Source organism: Oratosquilla oratoria, chromosome 30, assembly GCF_046742065.1.
Source record: "Oratosquilla oratoria isolate Oo_2021 chromosome 30, ASM4674206v1, whole genome shotgun sequence".
In the NCBI taxonomy this organism is placed as follows: Eukaryota; Metazoa; Arthropoda; class Malacostraca; order Stomatopoda; family Squillidae; genus Oratosquilla; species Oratosquilla oratoria.
In genome coordinates this window covers 13,773,805-13,792,583 of record NC_134806.1, presented here as the reverse complement: position 1 = coordinate 13,792,583, position 18,779 = coordinate 13,773,805, and the positions used below count along the sequence as shown (strand labels likewise).

Genomic DNA, 18,779 nt, shown 5'->3' with positions numbered 1-18,779 from the left:
AAAGCTACGTGATCGCAGTCATTATTACGGATCAGTGTGTAGTGAATATCGTCTCAGTGATTGTATAACATAATAACCAAGAGTAGGGAGACGGGATGTGATGTCTGTATGAGAAGGAATGATGTCCAGGCCTTAGTCCAGTCTTTTGTGATTTTGCAGGACTAAGATATCAATTAGTGGAGAGACAATAAGAATAATGTTTTACTTTCTAGAATGCTAAGATATACACATATATTTATTTTTGCTCTTAATGTAGAACATGGCTGCAGACAATTATAATAACACCATTCTTTATGATAAAACACAAAGCACAAATATGGGATGAAATAGATGGAGGGGTTAATCTTGCAGAAACATAGGTTCCATTCCAGTATCATTCAAACACATTTTACACTTCTGTCTGTTTTGCATTTGATAGCTAATTTTTTTTTCAATAGAATGATTATGTTAGGTTAGGTTGGATAGAATCAATTGGACAAACCAAGTAAGATAATAAGATATCCATGCTTGCATGATTCTGGAATTTTACCAAAACATAGAAATAGATCTGAAAAAATATGGCAATCCTGTTCATACAGTTATAGCCATAGCATCCCTCCAAAGAAAGACATTCAAGGAGAAAATATAACAGAGCTGGGTAGGAGAGGTTGCGTGTCATTACTGATTAAAAATCATGTTAAGTTCAAGTGACTCATGTTTTCATTGAATGATGATATAGATTCTTGAATAAATTGGTGGAAGAAACATTGACCAAACTAATAGGGAGGGGATTCCATTGGTCTATGCATTTTAACATTAAAGAACCCATGTCTGACTTCTATTTTAACATTTGGTTTGAAAGTCATTGAGCTGAAGATCCCAGGTTTTCGAAACTATACAAGGTAATAAATTGATTGGATAATGACAAATTGAAATTAATTGCTGTTATTATGTTAATTTTTTATTTATTGATTTATTTTTTTCCATGCCATGTTGGGATTGAAGTCTTTTACGTTCACTCATATTTCATTGCAAATAACAAGCCCTTAAATCCATGGAGACAGTATCATGCCAAAAAAAAATGGTGAAGGAAAGATTTAAGGACGGTAATAGAAAGGAGGATTAGTGGAAATTAAAAGTGATGAGCATTTGTTAGGTGGTAATTAATCTCGAATAATTTGTGAATATTGCATGACACTGGTCCATAAGGATGTCATGTCTCTTGGGTATTGGCTGCTTAAAACTTAGTCAATATCTCATATGGGTTGCATTTACATTATATAGTAGTATTAAATTTATCTTCTGCATGAGGGGATGGGGAGAGGGGGTTGCAGATTAAATGAAGCAGCCTTGCTGTGTCTTGCTGTATTTCTTATGACCCTGGGTAATGGGCGAGTTGCAGGGATGACTCATCGTCCAGGAAGAGCCAAGAAAAGAGGGAGGGAGGGGGTTGTGGTGAATAGGAGTGGAGTGGGTGGGAGTAAAATTATGCCTTTTGACTTTGGCTACCTCCCTTATAAGGGGGAAAGTGCTTGGTATATGTATGTAAAAAAAAATTCACCAATTTAAATACCTTGTCATGGGGAGTGAAAGAATAATCTTTCACATACGAACTGAAGAAGATTAAGACATGAAATATTTAGAAACTATATTTTTTATAGTTTTATTTTATATACATGTGTAGGATTAACCTTTGGGAAAGTGAAATAATTGAAGCAGAATGCTGTTGCATATTACATCTTGTGCTAGGTACAAACAAAAGAATATTATAGTGACTGTTGTCTTGAGTTTCAATAAAAGGAAAGCCTTGAGCCCACAGTGACTGACAATGGTCCTTGGGTCCTCTCACAGATCTCTCTGGGAAGAAACTTTAGACTTTTTTCGGTGTTGTGTTGGTGTGGGACTTTCTCTGTCATTGGCTGAAAGTTGTGAAGGAAAGGAAGCAGTCTCTGATCGTCAGGTCTCTATGTGTGAAAAGGTGGAAAAAATAGAACTAAAGATCATAGAGATTTTAGACCAGTCCAGAGATCAAGTGTCAGTCCTTTATGATGGAGGTGAAGGAATTGATGGGTCATCTTGCAAGATCACTGTAATCAGACATGCATTATTGGTCCAAAGAGTACAGTAAATAGAAAATATGCCCAGTCAAGTGACTGTAACAGATACAAAAGAAATAAGGGAAACTTGTAGTCATGTGGAGGCCAAAGGTCCAAAGTAGTCTTGACTGGGTGCAAATGTCCATGTGCACCCTTCTTTCCAAATTTTTAAAAGCTGTCATCACTGACATTCATGTGTGGGCAGGGATTAGTGCAGAGGCAAAGTAACATAGAACTTGCTGCAACAGATGGTAGTGATTTGAACCACATATTCCAAAACTATATTTGACCATGGCCTATATTTGTGTCAGATTTACTCCAGACACTTTGGGACTTGAGAGCTTGCCTTGGGCATAGTTAAACAAGGTATTCCTTTGTATTACAGGTAAATTAGGAAAAGATGTTGCACAAATTTTGCAAACTTCTTGTGAGATTTGTAAAAGTTTGTTCTGAGAATACTTGACATACTGACACATTGAGAAATCAGGGCAGTAGTGTATTGTGCCTGTAGAGCCCTCTCTTTGTTTCTGGCTTGTTGGTTGCACATGAGTGTAGTATGGATTGGTGATTTGTAGTCAGATTTATGTTATTGGTCTTGCTAATACAGGTTCAAGCTTGAGGGAACTGACACCCAAAGCTTTTATAACATCATTCAGCTTTGGAACATCCACTTAAACTTCATTTATATACAGGAAGAGATTATTAGTTGTGGTATGTAAAGTATATATACAAATATTCACAAACTGTGATCATGTGGTATACATAAAAGATGATGAAATGCAAACATAATCCTTAAAGTTTCAGTTAAATTGGAAACAAGAAATACAGATTAGTCCAAGTCATCATTCGTATGACTGGCTTTCATACTAGTTGCGAGACTAAATTTAAATTTTTCTATTTTTAGAAGTTTCCAAAATATTTCTTCATAACTGATGTGAAAAATGATTAATTTTGTAACTTTTTAGGATACCATATTATTATAAAGCAACATGCTATTCTGAAAAAAATTAAGCTTGATAGTTGTAAACTAATCTTAGAAAAAAAACATGGGTTGCCTTATATACAATTGACCTATATATGAGTTGTCAGGATCTAAATATTTATTCTTTATAATTGATCATTTTCCAAGTTATATTTGATTAATTAAATAGCACAGTTGTTTTATAACCATTGAAAGGAAATAGATAAAACTGATAGTATCTCACCTGGAATGAGAGGGCCATGAATTTATGGGAACAAAATAAAAGAATAATTTATATGGCTAAAGAATGTCAAGAAAATTACATATATATGTGTTAGATCTTAGATTAGTTTAAAAATCCACATAACCAAAGGAAATTCAAAACTAGGTGTGAAGGAGAAAAAGTGGTGGGACCACAAAAGTTTAGCTCTTTTCCTGTATGCTTGAATATCATTTATATGAATACATAACCTTTGTGCCAATTTGCAGAATTATTGGTGAATGTTTAACAGTATTTTTGTCAAAGACTACATTATTATTAAAGGTATTGAACAACTTTGGAATAATCACTTCCAACATTTAAGAGGGAGAAGAAGGGAAGGAGAGTGAAATTAAAAGTGATCATCATTTTTCTTTGAGCTGAGATCAGTCTCCAATCATTAAACATTGTCATAGAAATGAAATTATGAAGACTCTTAAATGTGAGATCAGGTGTCTTTACTTTCTTTTCTTTTGCAGACGGTGTGGGACCATGCGTGTCCCCGTGTTGGCTGTATTTGTTCACAAGCCTTTGCAGCCTTTGCCTCCCCTGCATGCTGTCCATGGCCAGCACCCTGCAACATAAGGTAATAATGACTATTTTTGAAGGTCATATTGTGTTGCCAAGGGGTAGTGTAGGGCAGTGTAGTATGAGGTGCTCAATGTCTGTGTGGTGGTTGCATCTTTGACAGTTTCATTCTGTGTCCCAAATACTAGCATGGTATAGTTCTTATTTCTCTCAAAAGGAATTTTTCCTTGATGCTGATTTAATATTTTATTTTATTTTGAAGTATTGAGTTTGGTTGTCTATCTTGAAGAGCATGTTTTGTGATAGAGGTGTGAATGTGATTGTGTGGATGCATTGTGTACTACAGGTGAAAGGTTGTTCTACACCAAACCCTTAACATTTGTGGACATTAGGGGGGACACAGTCCCAAGAATGTGGAATGCCTGGGATAGTTTCAAGCTCCCTTGACCCATGTCATACAGAAGGCACCTAAATTATTTTTAGTACCACTAAACAGTCTAAATTATCAAAAAGAAACTATTCAGCAGGAAACAATTGTAATAAGTAAGGTACTAACAGTTTGTAGTGAACATAAACATATAAATGACTTATCCTATATATTATAGAATAAGCACAGTGAAGGTGTACTGGAAATCAATAATAAAATTTTGAATGCATAAAATTAACCTCAACCTTATTGACAACCAGTGCAACACAAAAAAAAAGTGGAAATTGATACTACACCAGTGGAACTGTCGTACATAGTGAAGAGTGTGAATTTGTGAACCTGTAAATGGAAACAGCAAAAGTTTGGGGTTAAGTATTTACCTAGTTGTATTATACGGGAAGGGAGCTATCCTCATAGTGAATATATTTGAGTGATAAGCTGCTGGGGGGTTTTCATTCAGCTAGTTGTGTTTGTATGATGTGATGAGATAGGTGAGTGAGTTTTAGGGCTCTAATGTAGAGCTGTGTACCTTTCATTTTCATTTGATATACAGTGGGGAGGAGGATTTTGGTTTCTCTGCGGAGGTGATATGTTGTGTTGATTTTTGGTGCACCTTGTTATTATTCTCAATACTTTGTTTTGTAAAGTGTGTATGATTTGTTGTGCTATGGTAGGGAGCAGGGAAGTGAATCTGATGTCCATCTTTCAGGAACATCACTTGCAAGTACTTATGATTGGTCCCTTGTAATGGAAAGAAGTTTATTGAAAATAACTGATTTTTTTTTTTTTTTTTTTTTTCATAACTTCAGATTGACAAGTAAGGAGGAGGGCAGGGTGAGAGTTGGGGTGACTGCAAGGAAGGATTAACCCAGCTCAACCCAGCAGGCAGGAGAAGCACACACAAGACACCATGTCCAAGCCTCCATCAGAAAAACTTCCCACCTTCAAACTGGTGGTGGTTGGGGATGGTGGGGTTGGTAAGAGTGCCCTCACCATCCAGTTCTTTCAGCGACTCTTTGTGACAGATTATGACCCCACCATTGAGGACTCTTACATCCAACACACGGAAGTTGATAGCCAGTGGTGTATTCTTGATGGTAAGTAGTTTGTTGTATTTGTTTTTTTTTTTACTTCCTTTAACAATCTAATAATGTAGAGAATGAAAACACTTGTCTTTCCTTGCCACAACATAGACATTATAGGGCTATTATGTAAGATCTTGATTCATGTATGTATATGGAGGTATTGGCTATGTGAGTCTTGTGCAATCAACACTATGGTTTCCATGAGAATGTTATGACCTAGGGTCATACAACTTGTTATGAGTAGAGATAAGTTTTCATTAGAAAGGGAAAACAAATGCTTATCTAATTTTAACTTAAAATATTCCACCTTTCTGCCCTACTACTCTAGTGCATTGTTTAATCTTTTCATAAGTGATCTCTTCATACCAAATTTTGAGCAAAATGCCAAAATGCTCACCTGTACAGATATCCTGATGATGACAACCCAGCACAGCAACTTCATTTTAGCTGTTAAGAATGCCCAAATGTATCATAAGTTTGAACAGGGGCTAAAATAAAATAGAATGGAGGACTCTTCTTAGAAATTATTAGTTGCATTGCTCATTTTCATACAACTGTGAATCGAAGAAACATCCCGGAACAAGGGATGCATATGAAAAGTACAGAAAAGAGTGGAAATGAAATGTGAAGTGATGCTAGCAAAGAAGAGAGCCGATGTTAGGTGCGATAGGTGTTTGACAGAGAAATTGAAAAAAATTAAGCCGTTTTAGAAGGAAGTAGATGGAATAAGGGTGGGGGTGAGTCAAGATATAGGGTGCAGATGGACAAATGCTAATGGAAGTGAAGGTGGTAAAAGGAAGATGGGTAGAGGATTTCAAGGATTTGCTTAAGGACGTTAGTACACTAAAATTTATTTTTTACAATTTTGTAAAAACTTGGACAAATAATTTGAAGTATGCACAACATACTCATGAAGTAGGAGTGTCGTACAGGATCATTTAATATTTTTTATTTATTTATTTATTTTAAGTATCTTGAGCAGGCAATGTCCTTATTTAAAGGGATATAAAGACTAGCGTTCTATTAGCCATTTACATTTAATGTTATTCTTACACAATATTTTAGAGTGGTATATCCTATGTGAGTCAACATATACTGACAGATGTGAAGGCAAGAAATGCAAAGTAACAATTCACCGTGTATTACTCAAGTGTTGCTATTGACATCCCCCCCTCCCTTTTTTTTTCCCTTTTAGTGTGGATGAATATGTAACTAGGGACTGTGTTGGCAGTTGGGAGTGGCTCATCCTTGGTGAAACAAAACCCCAACATGATACAATGTTTCTGGAATGCCCTGGTAAAGGCCTATAAAAGTTTTGGGATACAGTAATGTAAATGTGAAAAATATCACTTACGAAACACTGCACTTCATTCATGATACCTAATATATCAGTATCTGCATTTTTCATCTATATTGGTAATATTTTTTCATGCAGAGGATAACATTTTTTATTTTATCTTTGTGGCTCAATATTTTGGTAGCAATATTTTTGATTATATATATATTTTTTTTATACAGTATTGATGCATTTTTCTAAGTCATCTTGTTGAATTATGTTTCTAAGGGTGAAACTATAGCTTTTAGCAATACAAGTACACAAACTTTTTTTATGAAATTTGGGTATTCACAAAGAAAAATGCATCATGGCGTAACTTTTGGACATAGAGTGATAAGTTAACGAGACCTTTATCAAAACTTCTACATATATATACCAAAGGCTTTTTCCCCCTTACAAGGGAGGTAGCCAAAAAAAACAAAGGCATATAATCCATTCCCACCCATTCCATCCCTAATACACTCCACTCCCCTCCACCCTCTACCCTCCCTCTTATCTTAGCACCTCCTGGATGACGGGTCGTCCACTGCCCTGGGTCAGAAGCAGTGTCGCAAGACACAGCACATCCACAGCAAGGCCGCTTCATTAGATTGAAGGAGTGCTTGTACCGACAGCACTGTGTGTGGCAGAAACATGGAATATAAGAAAGGAAGAGTTTAAATGTGTTTGAGATTCAATGCCTGAAAAGTATGGTAGGTGTTACTAGGCTGGATAGAGTGAGAAATGAGGAGGTGAGGAGGAGAGTGGAGGTGGAAAGGGAGTTGGGATATAGGGTTACTGAAAGAGTATTGGAATGGTTTGGACACATGGAAAGAATAAATGAAGAAAGATTAGTGAAAGAGGTGTGGAAGGAATGAACATGAGGGGGTGTCCTAGGATGAGATGGATGGATGGGGTAAAAGGGGCATTGGGAAAGAGAGGAATGTCTCTCGAGGAAGGGAGAAGACAGAAGATAGTGGTGAGTGTAGAATGGTTGTGTATGGATGATGCTGTGATACATAGAAGGGAGTGGGTGGGGGATGGGTGAGGGAGTATGTGTGAATGATATTTTGATGCGGCCCAAAGGGGTTTCTCCCCATCTTCTCTTTCTTAATAAGGAGATGGAGGGGGTGGGGTTGGGGTCGCCAATTAAATGAAGCAACCTTGCTGCAGATGTGCTGTGTCTTGCTATATTGTTCTGATCCAGGGCAGTGGGCAAGATGCAAGGATGACCCATCATCCAGGAGGAGCCGATAAAAAACGGAGGGAGGGGTGGTGAATGGGAGTGGAGTATGTGGAGATGAAATGGATGGGAGTGGATTTATGCCTTTGACTTTGGCTATCTCTCCTGTAAGGGAAAAAAAAAAAACCCTTGGTATATGTATGTAGTACTAAGCTATAGAAATAAAAGACAAGAAATTATTATTATTATTTATTTATATATTTATTTTATTTTTTATTCTTTAATGGATTTCCATAAAAGTTGGCACAGATCATTTATATGCTGTCAACCAATTACAGAAAAAGAAAATTATCACTAGCTTAATTATTTTGATGTATGTGTACCGATGTCCTTAGTGGAGAGAAGGGTATGGAGGATTTGATTGTACATACATATCCCAAAGGCTTTTTCCCCCCGTACATGGGAGGTAGCCAAAAGAAAAAGGCATAGAAACCACTCCCACCCATTCCATCCCCTACATATTCCACTCCCCTCCACCCTTTTCCCTCCCTCTTATCTTGGCACCTCCTGGATGATGGGTCATCCCTGCATCTTGTCCACTGCCCTGGGTCAGAAGCAGTGTTGCAAGACACAGCACATCCACAGCAAGGCTGCTTCATTAATTCGGCGACCCCCCCCCCCTCTCCATCTCCTCATGCAGAAAATGAGAAGACAGGTAGAAATCTCATCGGGCTGCATCAATTTATTTCTCATACATACTCCCTCACCCCCCATTTCCCACCCACTCCCCCTCATGCATCACAGCATCATCCATACACAACCCTTCTCCATTCACCCCTATCTTCTGTCCTCTCCCATCCTTCCTCGGCAGACATTCCTCTCTTTCCCAATGCCCCTTTTACCCCATCCATCCATCGCATCCTAGGATGCCCCCTCATGTTCACTCCTTCCACTTCTGCCTTCCACACCTCTTTTACTAATCTTTCTTCACTCATTCTTTCCATGTGTCCAAACCATCCCAATATTCTTTCATCAACCCTATCTCCCAACTCCCTTTCCACCCCTGTTCTCCTCCTCACCTCCTCATTTCTCACTCTATCTAGCCTAGTAACCCCTATCATACTTCTCAAGCATTTCATCTCAAACACATTCAAACTCTTTCTCTCTTCCTCTCATCATGTTCCATGTTTCTGCCCCATACAGTGCTGTCGGCACAATCATAGCATCCATTCCCAAATGTCTATTTCTCATTACACTTTTTAATCCTCCAAGGCATTTACTTGCTTCTCTCAATATATATTCTACCATTCTACCTCCACCCCCACTCCTCCCTTTCCTGTCATATTCGCACCCAAGTATCTAAAACTAACCACTTCCTCCAGTCTCTCTTCCTTAATACTCACTTCCAGCTTGCTGCCACTCTCTCCCCTTGTACATCTCATCACCTTACTTTTACCCACATTTATTTTCAACTTCCTTCTCTCACACATCTTCCCAAACTCTGTCACTAACTTCCTCAATCCCTCCTCTGATTTGATTGTAGTAGTGGGAAATGTCTGGGAAATTTAAAAAATTACTGTGTTGGGAGAGGAAAAGGGTAGAACTAAAAGAAAATATTAGATACAAAGAGCATTGAAAGAAGTGGAAACTGGTAAAATGCTTGGGTTAGACTGTTGTCCTATGGAGCATCTGACAAAGAAAGGAGCAGTTCTGGTGGATTGGTTAGTGTTTGCTTAATGTGTGCCAAAGGGAAGGAAGTGTGCCAGTGGATTGGAGAAATCCATGTATAGATTCATTATATAAATAAGTAGCTTTAGACGGATCAGTCTGTTAAGTGTAGCTGAGTGGATGGTTAGAGGATTAAGAGGGGAATAGAGGGAGTAACTGAGGAAAAACAGTGGGTGTAGGAAAGGAAGAGTGTATGTAGATATGTAAGAAGTTTTTGATAAAGGGTAAGCATGGGTTCTTAGGTATTTGGATAAGGCACATGGTAAGGTTGGCAGGGAGCTGTTGTGGGATATGTTGTAGATGTATGTAGTCTGTTACAGATTCTTTTATGTCTTATCTCACAGGACCACCACTAATTTACTGGTACCCATTGTTTATCCCATTTGTAATAAATAGCTTTGTATTATATACGTGCCAATCTTTTACAGTACTGGACACTGCAGGGCAAGAAGAATTCAGTGCCATGCGGGAACAGTACATGCGTAAGGGTGATGGCTTCATGCTTGTGTACTCAGTTACTGACAAGCAAAGCTATGAAAACATCCCCCACTTCTACACTCAGATACTCCGTGTCAAGGATAGGTAAGTATTGTGCACTGGTATTTGGCAGTATGGAAAATGCCTGGTTTTTCTGCTCAGACTAGACTAACATCCTCTTCCATTCTCTCTGCCAATTAATTTGACCTGTGCATCTTTCAGCTTCTGAGGATGTTCTCAGTAGAATCAATAACATTTGCATTTAACTATTTTTTCATAGAACAATACTAACCTGCCTGAGTAACTTAATATCTGTTCAGATAGGAATGTGGTCATATAATTTAAAACGCGGAGTAAGGATTTTGACTTTTGATCGTGAGTGATTTCAGAGAGGTGTAATTATCATAGTCTTGCATTTTTGAGTCATCGTGAAGAGAAAATGTATTAACGAATATGTTTAGCATAGCTAGTGAAACTAGGGTGTTTTAAGTAGACATTGTACAGTTGATGTTACTTGTGTGATTGAACTGGAAATAAATGCTTTATATTTATATTTGCATGCATATTATATTTTCTTTGAGTTTGCATGTGTGGCTTTTGCAATTGCATTTACAAGTATTTTAATAATTTTATCAAATCTTTTCCTATCAGCGATATTTATAACTGAAAAGTCCCCTTTCTCAACCTCCTCTTTCTTCCTCTAATCACTACACAATCTCTGAACACTTTCATATTTCTCCCTCAATAGTCTTATTTACTCTCATTTCACTAATTTATCTCATCACTTCTCTCATTTTCATCATCTTCCATCTCTTCTCTAAGTGAAGCAGCCTTGTGGTGGCTGTGCTGTCTTGTTGCTCAGCTGCTGACCGAGGTAGTGGGTGTGAGACAGGGATGGCCCTTCATCCAAGAGGAGCTAAGATGAGAAGGGGGAAAGGGTGTGGATGGGAATGGAATAGGTGGGAGTGGGTGTGTATCTTTGACTTAGCTACCTCTCTTATAAGGGTGAACAAGTCCTTGGTATATAGATAGACCTTTCTCTCCTCTCATCATGTCTCCTTACATGTTATCTCTATCCTCTCCCTCTCTCCCTCTTTCACCCGCATGTGTTATTGACAGTATACTTTTTGTGACAAATGGTTATTGTTTATTTGGATAGGTTGAACTTTGATAAAAAAAAAAAAAACTCGAAAAATACTTCTAATTTCTGTCCAAGTTACCATTACCATTAAAGTCCCACTTCAGTGACACCCCTATGGACCAGAGTCATGTACAATATTGCCCCCAAGGATAAACACTGGTTGTCAGGGGTAGAATTGAAACACCTCTTCTTTCTTCTTTTCTTTATTTCCTTCTCTCTTCTTTTCTCTCCTCTTCATTTCTCTTTTCCACCGTTTCTCCTTCCTCTGTTCCCCCTTTTCCTTCTCCCCTCCATCTTTTTCATCATTCTTCCTTCTCTCCCTCTCTCTTCCCATTCTACTCCATCTATCCTCTCCTCTCATTCTCCTTTTACTCCTCTCTTCTCTCCCCTCTCCCTACTCCCTCCTTTCCTCTCTTCTCATCTCCTCTATTCTCTCTTCTCTCTATACTATCCCACTCTATCTCTTTCTCTCTCAGTTTATCTTTTTTTTCCCACACTCTTCTTTATCTTCTCTCACTCTCACTTCTCTTGGTCCTCTCTCTCTCTCTTGCTCCACTTTTTCTGTCTTTCTCTTGTCTCTCTTGCTCCTATTTTTCTGTATCTTTTTTCTTTCTTCACTCTTTTCACTCTTCTCTCACACTATCTCACTCTTTTCCCTCACACTCTCTCATTCTTTTGGCTCACATTGTTTTTTCTCTCTCTATGTCTCACTCACTCACACTATCACACACACACACACACGTCAGTCAGGGTGGCAGCAAAGTCTGGACTCCAGAGATATCTTCAAATTTTGAGGATCACAACGACAAGGAAGTGCCTGTGTTGTATTAATAGGGAAGGGGAAAGCTCATGGTGTAGTGGGAAGGTGAAGAAAAAGGAGAAGGGGAGGGATTACTGAGGAAAATGGAAGGAAATGAGGAAGGGGAAGATTGGGTCCAGGAAGTCAGACACCATGTCAACAAAAGATGGCCAGATGATAATGGCTAAGTTGAAGAGATTAGTAAGAATGTAAAAATTAGAAATATAGATAAGAGCAGTGCAATGGAAGGTGAAGATAACTATTTCCATGGATTTAATGAGGGAGGAAATGACAACCTCCCCCGACTAGTAAATCTAGAGGAGAAACTAAAAGAAATGAATAAAAATTGGGAAGTTAGGTTTAACCAAATAGAGTTGATTACTCAACTAATTGATAAACTGGAAGAACTAAAGAAGGAGAATCAAAACCTAAAGAAATAGAAGAATTAAAAAGACAGTTAAGAGAAGTAAAGGATGAGAATGAGGAATTAAAGAGGAATAATAAAGAGAATAAAGAGTCCATAGCAAGAGATGTAAGTGGTTGGAAAAAAGTACAAGAGAGCAATAAAATTGAATTTAGAGGTATAGTGGAACAGCAGATGAAAGAACAAACTAAGGACTTAGTTATTAAAGTAATGAGGGAGAAGGAGAATATAGTAAGAGACTTAGTGGATTAAAAGAAATGTATAATTATATTAGGGATGGAAGAGAAGTATTATCTAAATAGGACTACAAAAATTAACCCCTTCTATACGGTGCCGCCTACATAGGCGGCATGAGGAGCAAGTGGATACGCGAGGCTGCCATATCGGGGTCTTGATTATATCTAGTTGCCCCTGCATAATGACATACTCTCTAAACTGTCTTTATCACATTTTCTATGGTTATCAAAATTCACGGGTGAAAGAGAGAATGATCGATATAAGCGGTGACTATTTTTTATGATGCGAGTATTATGGCGAAACATCGAATGTCTGGCAGCTAATGCTGCCCGCGAGATTTTGGCCCGTAGTGAAGTGGTTAAGGAGGAAAAGGAAAAGGTAATGATATACTAGAAGTAGTTCAAGAAGATGAACCAGAAACAGGGAAAGAAATAGAAGAAATATATAGCCTAGGGAAATACAATACAGATAAGACCAGACCAATTAAGGTTAAATTCAGGTCACAAACAACAGCAGAGAGTATCTTAGCAAAAACAGGGAAACTAGCAGACAGTGATCAATATAAACAGGTATGGATAAAAAGAAATGAAAAAAGAGGAAAGAGAGGATGAGAAAACAAAAAGACTAGAAGCTAAGGAAAAAACGAGAAAAGAACAGAGTCAGACAGAGAAATTCTATTGGAGAGTAGTGAATATGAAAGTAAGGAAATGGTTCATAGCAGAGAAAAACAGAAGGGAAACAGAAAACACAATGGAGGTAGCAGAAAATTAAAAGTGTCTTACACAAATATAGATTGCTTAAAAACAGGCTTGAACAAACTGAATGATTACCTTAAGGAAAAAGAACTGGACATAATGGGAATTGTAGAGACAAAATTGAAATGTCCACTACCACCCAAAAGTGTAGGACATAGTGCATATAATTATTGGATTAGAAACAGAGAGAAAACAAGGGGGTGGAGTTATGTTCCTGACTAAGAAGGATATAAATGTGAGGAATGTCACACATGGAAAGAATAGAGTAGAGATGATTATGATGGAAGTGGAGGACAAGGATGGAAAGAGCAAGAAGTTTGTAGTAAATTATGTGACTCCTAAAACTGCTTTGTGGGAAGAGAAAGAACACAAAAATATATTAGAAGACACAAGGATAACACTAAATAAGATAATGGAAGATGGAGGAAGAATAGTTATAATGGGTGACTTTAATTGTAAAGAAATCTGCTGGGAAGAGATGACAGTGAAGGGTGGAGATGGCCTATGGGGAAATGTACTACTTGATATGATTATAGAGCATACAATGATGCAATGGATACAAGAGAATACTAGGTATAGAAATGAGGAAGAACCATCGAGACTGGACCTAATAATCACATCAGAACCGGAAATAGTGGACAAGATTGAATATAAGACACCAATAAGTAAAAGTGACCACATATTGGTTGAACTGGAACTAAATGAGGAAAAATACATGAAAAAAAACGAACAATATAGAAAGGGAAGATTGTATAAAAACAAATTATAAAATAAGAGAATTCTTTCAAAAAGCTGACTGGGAAAGAATACACAAGGAGGAAACAACAGTAGAAGAGAAATGGAATATTTTGACAAAAAATTATAAAGGAGTGGAAAAGTATGTTCCAAGACAAAATCAAGAAAATATGTAAAGTGCTGGTACAACAAAAGATGTAGGGAGTTAAAAGACAAAAGGGATAAAGCTTGGATAAAATGGGAAAAAGACAAAAGACCTGAAAAATGGAAAATATATACTAGTTACAGAAATGAATATGTACAAGTGTGCAGAGAAGAAAAGAGAAAATATGTAAAAGATGTCATAGAAAAATGTAAAGGCCAACCAAAACTATTTTACAGATTTGTAAACAACAAACTGAAAAACGAACAAGAATTAGAGAAACTACGACAAGGAGGAGTTGAATACACAAAGGAAATAGAAATAGCAGAAATTATGAACAAGCATTTTAAATCGGTGTGCACGAGGGAGAACATACAGCCTAGAGATATCGAGTGGGAGAAAGTTCCCCCTATGAAAGAGATAGAAGTATCAAGGAATGAAATAATGAAACACTTGAGTAATCTTGATGTCAGAAAATCGCATGGACCAGATGAAATGGCAAACTGGATTTTGAGAGAATGCAGGAATGAACTAACAGACAAAATACATAGTGTAATAAACAGTTCATTGAAAGAAGGAAAAGTTCCAGAAGATTGGAAAAGAGCAAATATAGTACCAATATATAAAGGGGGAAATAAGGAAGACCCTAACTATAGACCGGTCTCTCTTACAAGTACGATAGCTAAAATTTGTGAAACAATCATCAACGTACTAAATCCAAGGCAATTTGGATTTAGACAAGGAGGATCATGCATCACAAACTTAATGTGTTTCTATTCAAGGGTAATAGATGTAATACAAGAAAGAGATGGATGGGCTGATTGTGCATTTCTAGACCTGAAAAAGCTTTTGATAAGGTGCCACATAAGAAGTTGCTAAAGAAATTAGAAACTGCAGATGGAATACAGGGCAAACTGCTGAAGTGGATGGAAGACTTCTTGCATGAAAGAAAAATGAGAGTGGTGATAAGAGACAAACACTCTAATTGGGATGAAGTGATAAGTGGAGTTCCACAAGGAACAGTTCTGGCCCCAATAATGTTTGCTATATATATATTAATGATATGGATAAAGGAATTGAAAGTTATATGAGCTTCTTTGCGGATGATGCAAAATTGTTGAAAAAAGTGAACGCTGAAGAAGATTGTGAGTTGCTACAGAGTGATCTCAATAAAGTATGGGAATGGAGTAGGAAGTGGGAGATGGAATTCAATATTAAGAAGTGTAGTATAATGGAATTTGGAAGAAGCAAAAAAAGAATAATTGGGAGAAGAAGAAATTAAAAAAGTAGAAAATGAGGACCTGGGAGTCATTATTATGAATGTCCCCTGAGAAACATATAAAAAAAAATTTGGAGAAACTTATAATTTAATAAGAACAATCAAAGTGGTATTTACATACATGGACGAAGAAATGGTAAAGAAAATATTAGTCACTTTGATAAGACCAAGATTGGAGTATGCAGTGACGTGGTCACCAAGTACAAAAAAATGTATAACAAAACTTGAAAGAATACAAAGAGCAATTATGAAATTGGCACCAACACTCGCAGAACTATCATATGAAGAGAGACTAGCAAAACTTGAGCTACAGACATTAGAGCAAAGAAGAGAGAGAGGAGACTAGATAACTATTTATAGAGTCATGAAAGGCATAGAAACTATTGATAGAGAGGATCTAATAAAATGGGATAGTAGAAATAGAAGAGGACACGGAAAGAAAATCAAGACAGTTATAGAAGAAACCTGAAAAAGAACAGTTTTCCCACAGGGTAATAGACATTTGGAACAAGTTAGATGAGAAAGTGGTGTGTGCAAAAACAATACACAAATTTAAAAAGTCTAGATAAAACGAGATATGAAGACGGGACACCACAAGCATAGCTTCCCATCCCGTAGAATAATAGGTAAATACATGTTTAGAAATAAACAGGGTGGAGGAGTCATGTTCTTGTGTAAAAAAAAAAAGTAGAATGTGATGAAATTTACAAATGGAGAGAATAGGGTGGAAATGATCACAATAAAAGTTAAAGATAGTGACATGAAAAGTAGAAAGTGTGGTGATTTTTGTATCCCCCAAAAATGGGGTCTTGGAAAGAGAGCGATCATTCAAAAATGTTAAAAAATACAAGGCTTTCATTAAATGAGATGCTGAAGGATGGAGGAAATGTGGTACTTATGGGAGATTTTAACTGCAAAGAAATATGTTGGGAAGAGATGACTGTGAAAGGCGGAGAGAATCTATGGAGAAATGTATTGCTTGACATGACTATAGAACATACAATGACACACTGGGTAAAAGAAAATGCCGGATATAGAAATGATGAACCGTCAAGACTAAATTGATTATTTACGTCAGAACCTGAAATTGTGAATGAAATTAAATATAAGACACCATTTGGGAATAACAACCGCATATTACTTGAGTTAGAACTAAAGAGGAATGGATGCTAAGAGGAGACTGTATGAAGGAGTGATTGTGCCAACAGCACTGTATGGGGCAGAAACATGGAACATAAGAGAGGAAGAGAGAAGGAGTTTGAATGTGTTTGAGATGAGGTGTCTGAGAAGTATGATGGGGGTTACTAGGCTGGATAGAATGAGAAATGAGGTGAGGAGGAGAACAGGGGTGGAAAGGGGGTTGGGAGATAGGGTTGATGAAAGAGTATTGGGATGGTTTGGACACATGGAAAGAATGAGTGAAGAAAGACTAGTAAAAGAGGTATGGAAGGCAGATGTGGAGGGAGTGAACATGAAGGGACGTCCTAGGATGAGGTGGATGGATGGGGTGAAGGGGGCTTTGGGGAAGAGAGGAATGTCTGTTAAGGAAGGACGGGAGAGGACAGAAGACGGGTGAATGGAGAATGGTTGTATATGGATGATGATGTGATGCATGAGATGGAATGGGCAGGGGGATGGGGGGTGAGGTAGTATGTGTGAGCAAATTTTGATGCAGCCCGAAGGAATTTCTCCCCGTCTTCTCTTTTTATGCATGGGGGGACAGAGAGGGGGGGTCACCGATTTAATGAAGCGGCCTTGCTGTGGATGTGCTGTGTCTTGCGACTCTGCTTCTGACCCAGAGCAGTGGACAACGTGCAGGGATGACTCATCATCCAGGAGGTGCTAAGATGTGGAGGGGAGTGGAGTGTATTAAGGGATGGAATGGGTGGGAATGATCTTATGCCTTTTTCTTTTTGGCAACCTCCCTTGTATGGGGGAAAAGCCTTTGTATATGTATGTATGTAGAACTAAAGGAGGTAATATATAGAGAGAGAAATGAGAAAAGCAGAAAAGGAAGACTGATGTATAGTAAAATGGACTTATAGAAACTTGGGAATTTTTTTCTTAAAGAGAATTGAGAAAAATTCTACAATGAAGAAATAAAAATGGAAGAAAAAGGATGATTCTGTTGGATATATGTAATGAAGGAGTGGATAAATATGTACTAAAACAAAAACAGGAAAAGGTGTATATTAAATGCTGGTTTAACAGGTGCAGCGAAGTGAAAGATAGAAAAGATAAAGCTTGGAAAAGATGGAAAAAAGACAAAAGCCTAGAAAGTAGCAAATATATATCAACCAAAGGAATAAATATGCAGGGAGGAAAAATGAAACTATGAAGAATGTAAGGATCAGCCAAAACTATTCTATAGATACCTGAACAGTAAACTAAAAAAACAACAACAACAGGAAATAGTGAAATTATGCCAAAGGAATATGGAATACACAAGGTACAGGAATGGCTGAAGTCATGAGCAAACACTTCAAGTTGGTTTTCATTAAAGAAAATGTACAACATCGGATGAAGGGCAAAAAGTGAAATCCCTCCCCGTGAAGGAAATAATAGTAACATGTAAAGAAATAATGGACCAAATAATGAACTCTGATGTCAGGAAATCGCACAGCCTGGATGGAATTGCAAACTGGATACTAAAAGAATGTAAAGAACTAATTGACAAAATATATAATATAATAACTCACTCAAAGAAGGAAAAATACCAGAAGACTGGAAAAATGCTAATATCGTACCAATACGTAAAGGAGGAAACAAGGAAGACCCAACAAATCACAGACCAGTTTATGTACAAGCACGGTAGCAAAAATTTGTGAAAAAGTTATTAAAAAAAGATGGATAAAACATCTGGAAGGGAACAATACACTAAATCCAAGACAATATGGATTTAGACAGGGAAGATCTTGTTCCACAAATTTGATCTGTTTCTACTCAAGACTATTAGATATAGTACAGGAAAGGGACAGATGGGCTGATTGTGCTTTCCTAGACCTACAAAAAGCTTTTGACAAAGTACTACACAAAAAACTAATAAGAAAACTAGAAACCGTAGGAGGGATACAAGGTAAACTACTGAAATGGATGGAGGATTTCTTGCATGGAAGAAAAATGATAGTAGTGCTCAGTGATAAGAGTTCTACTTGGGAAGAGGTGATTAGAGGAGTTCCACAAGGATCAGTATAGGCTGCAATAATATTTGCTATTTATGTGAATGACA

General features: G+C 37.4%; 1 protein-coding gene across 3 annotated transcripts in view; it reads left to right on the top strand.

Annotated features, from left to right (window-relative positions):
* LOC143041023 (ras-related protein M-Ras-like) overlaps nucleotides 1-18,779 on the top strand; it is a 52,896-nt gene that overhangs the window by 17,546 nt on the left and 16,571 nt on the right. For all 3 annotated transcript variants that reach the window (XM_076212607.1, XM_076212608.1, XM_076212606.1), the window contains exons 2-4: nucleotides 3,775-3,881; nucleotides 5,060-5,347; nucleotides 9,990-10,143. In XM_076212607.1, coding sequence (XP_076068722.1) covers nucleotides 5,161-5,347; nucleotides 9,990-10,143 — 341 coding nt within the window. In that variant the 5' untranslated portion in view covers nucleotides 3,775-3,881; nucleotides 5,060-5,160. The remainder of the gene's footprint in view (nucleotides 1-3,774; nucleotides 3,882-5,059; nucleotides 5,348-9,989; nucleotides 10,144-18,779) is intronic.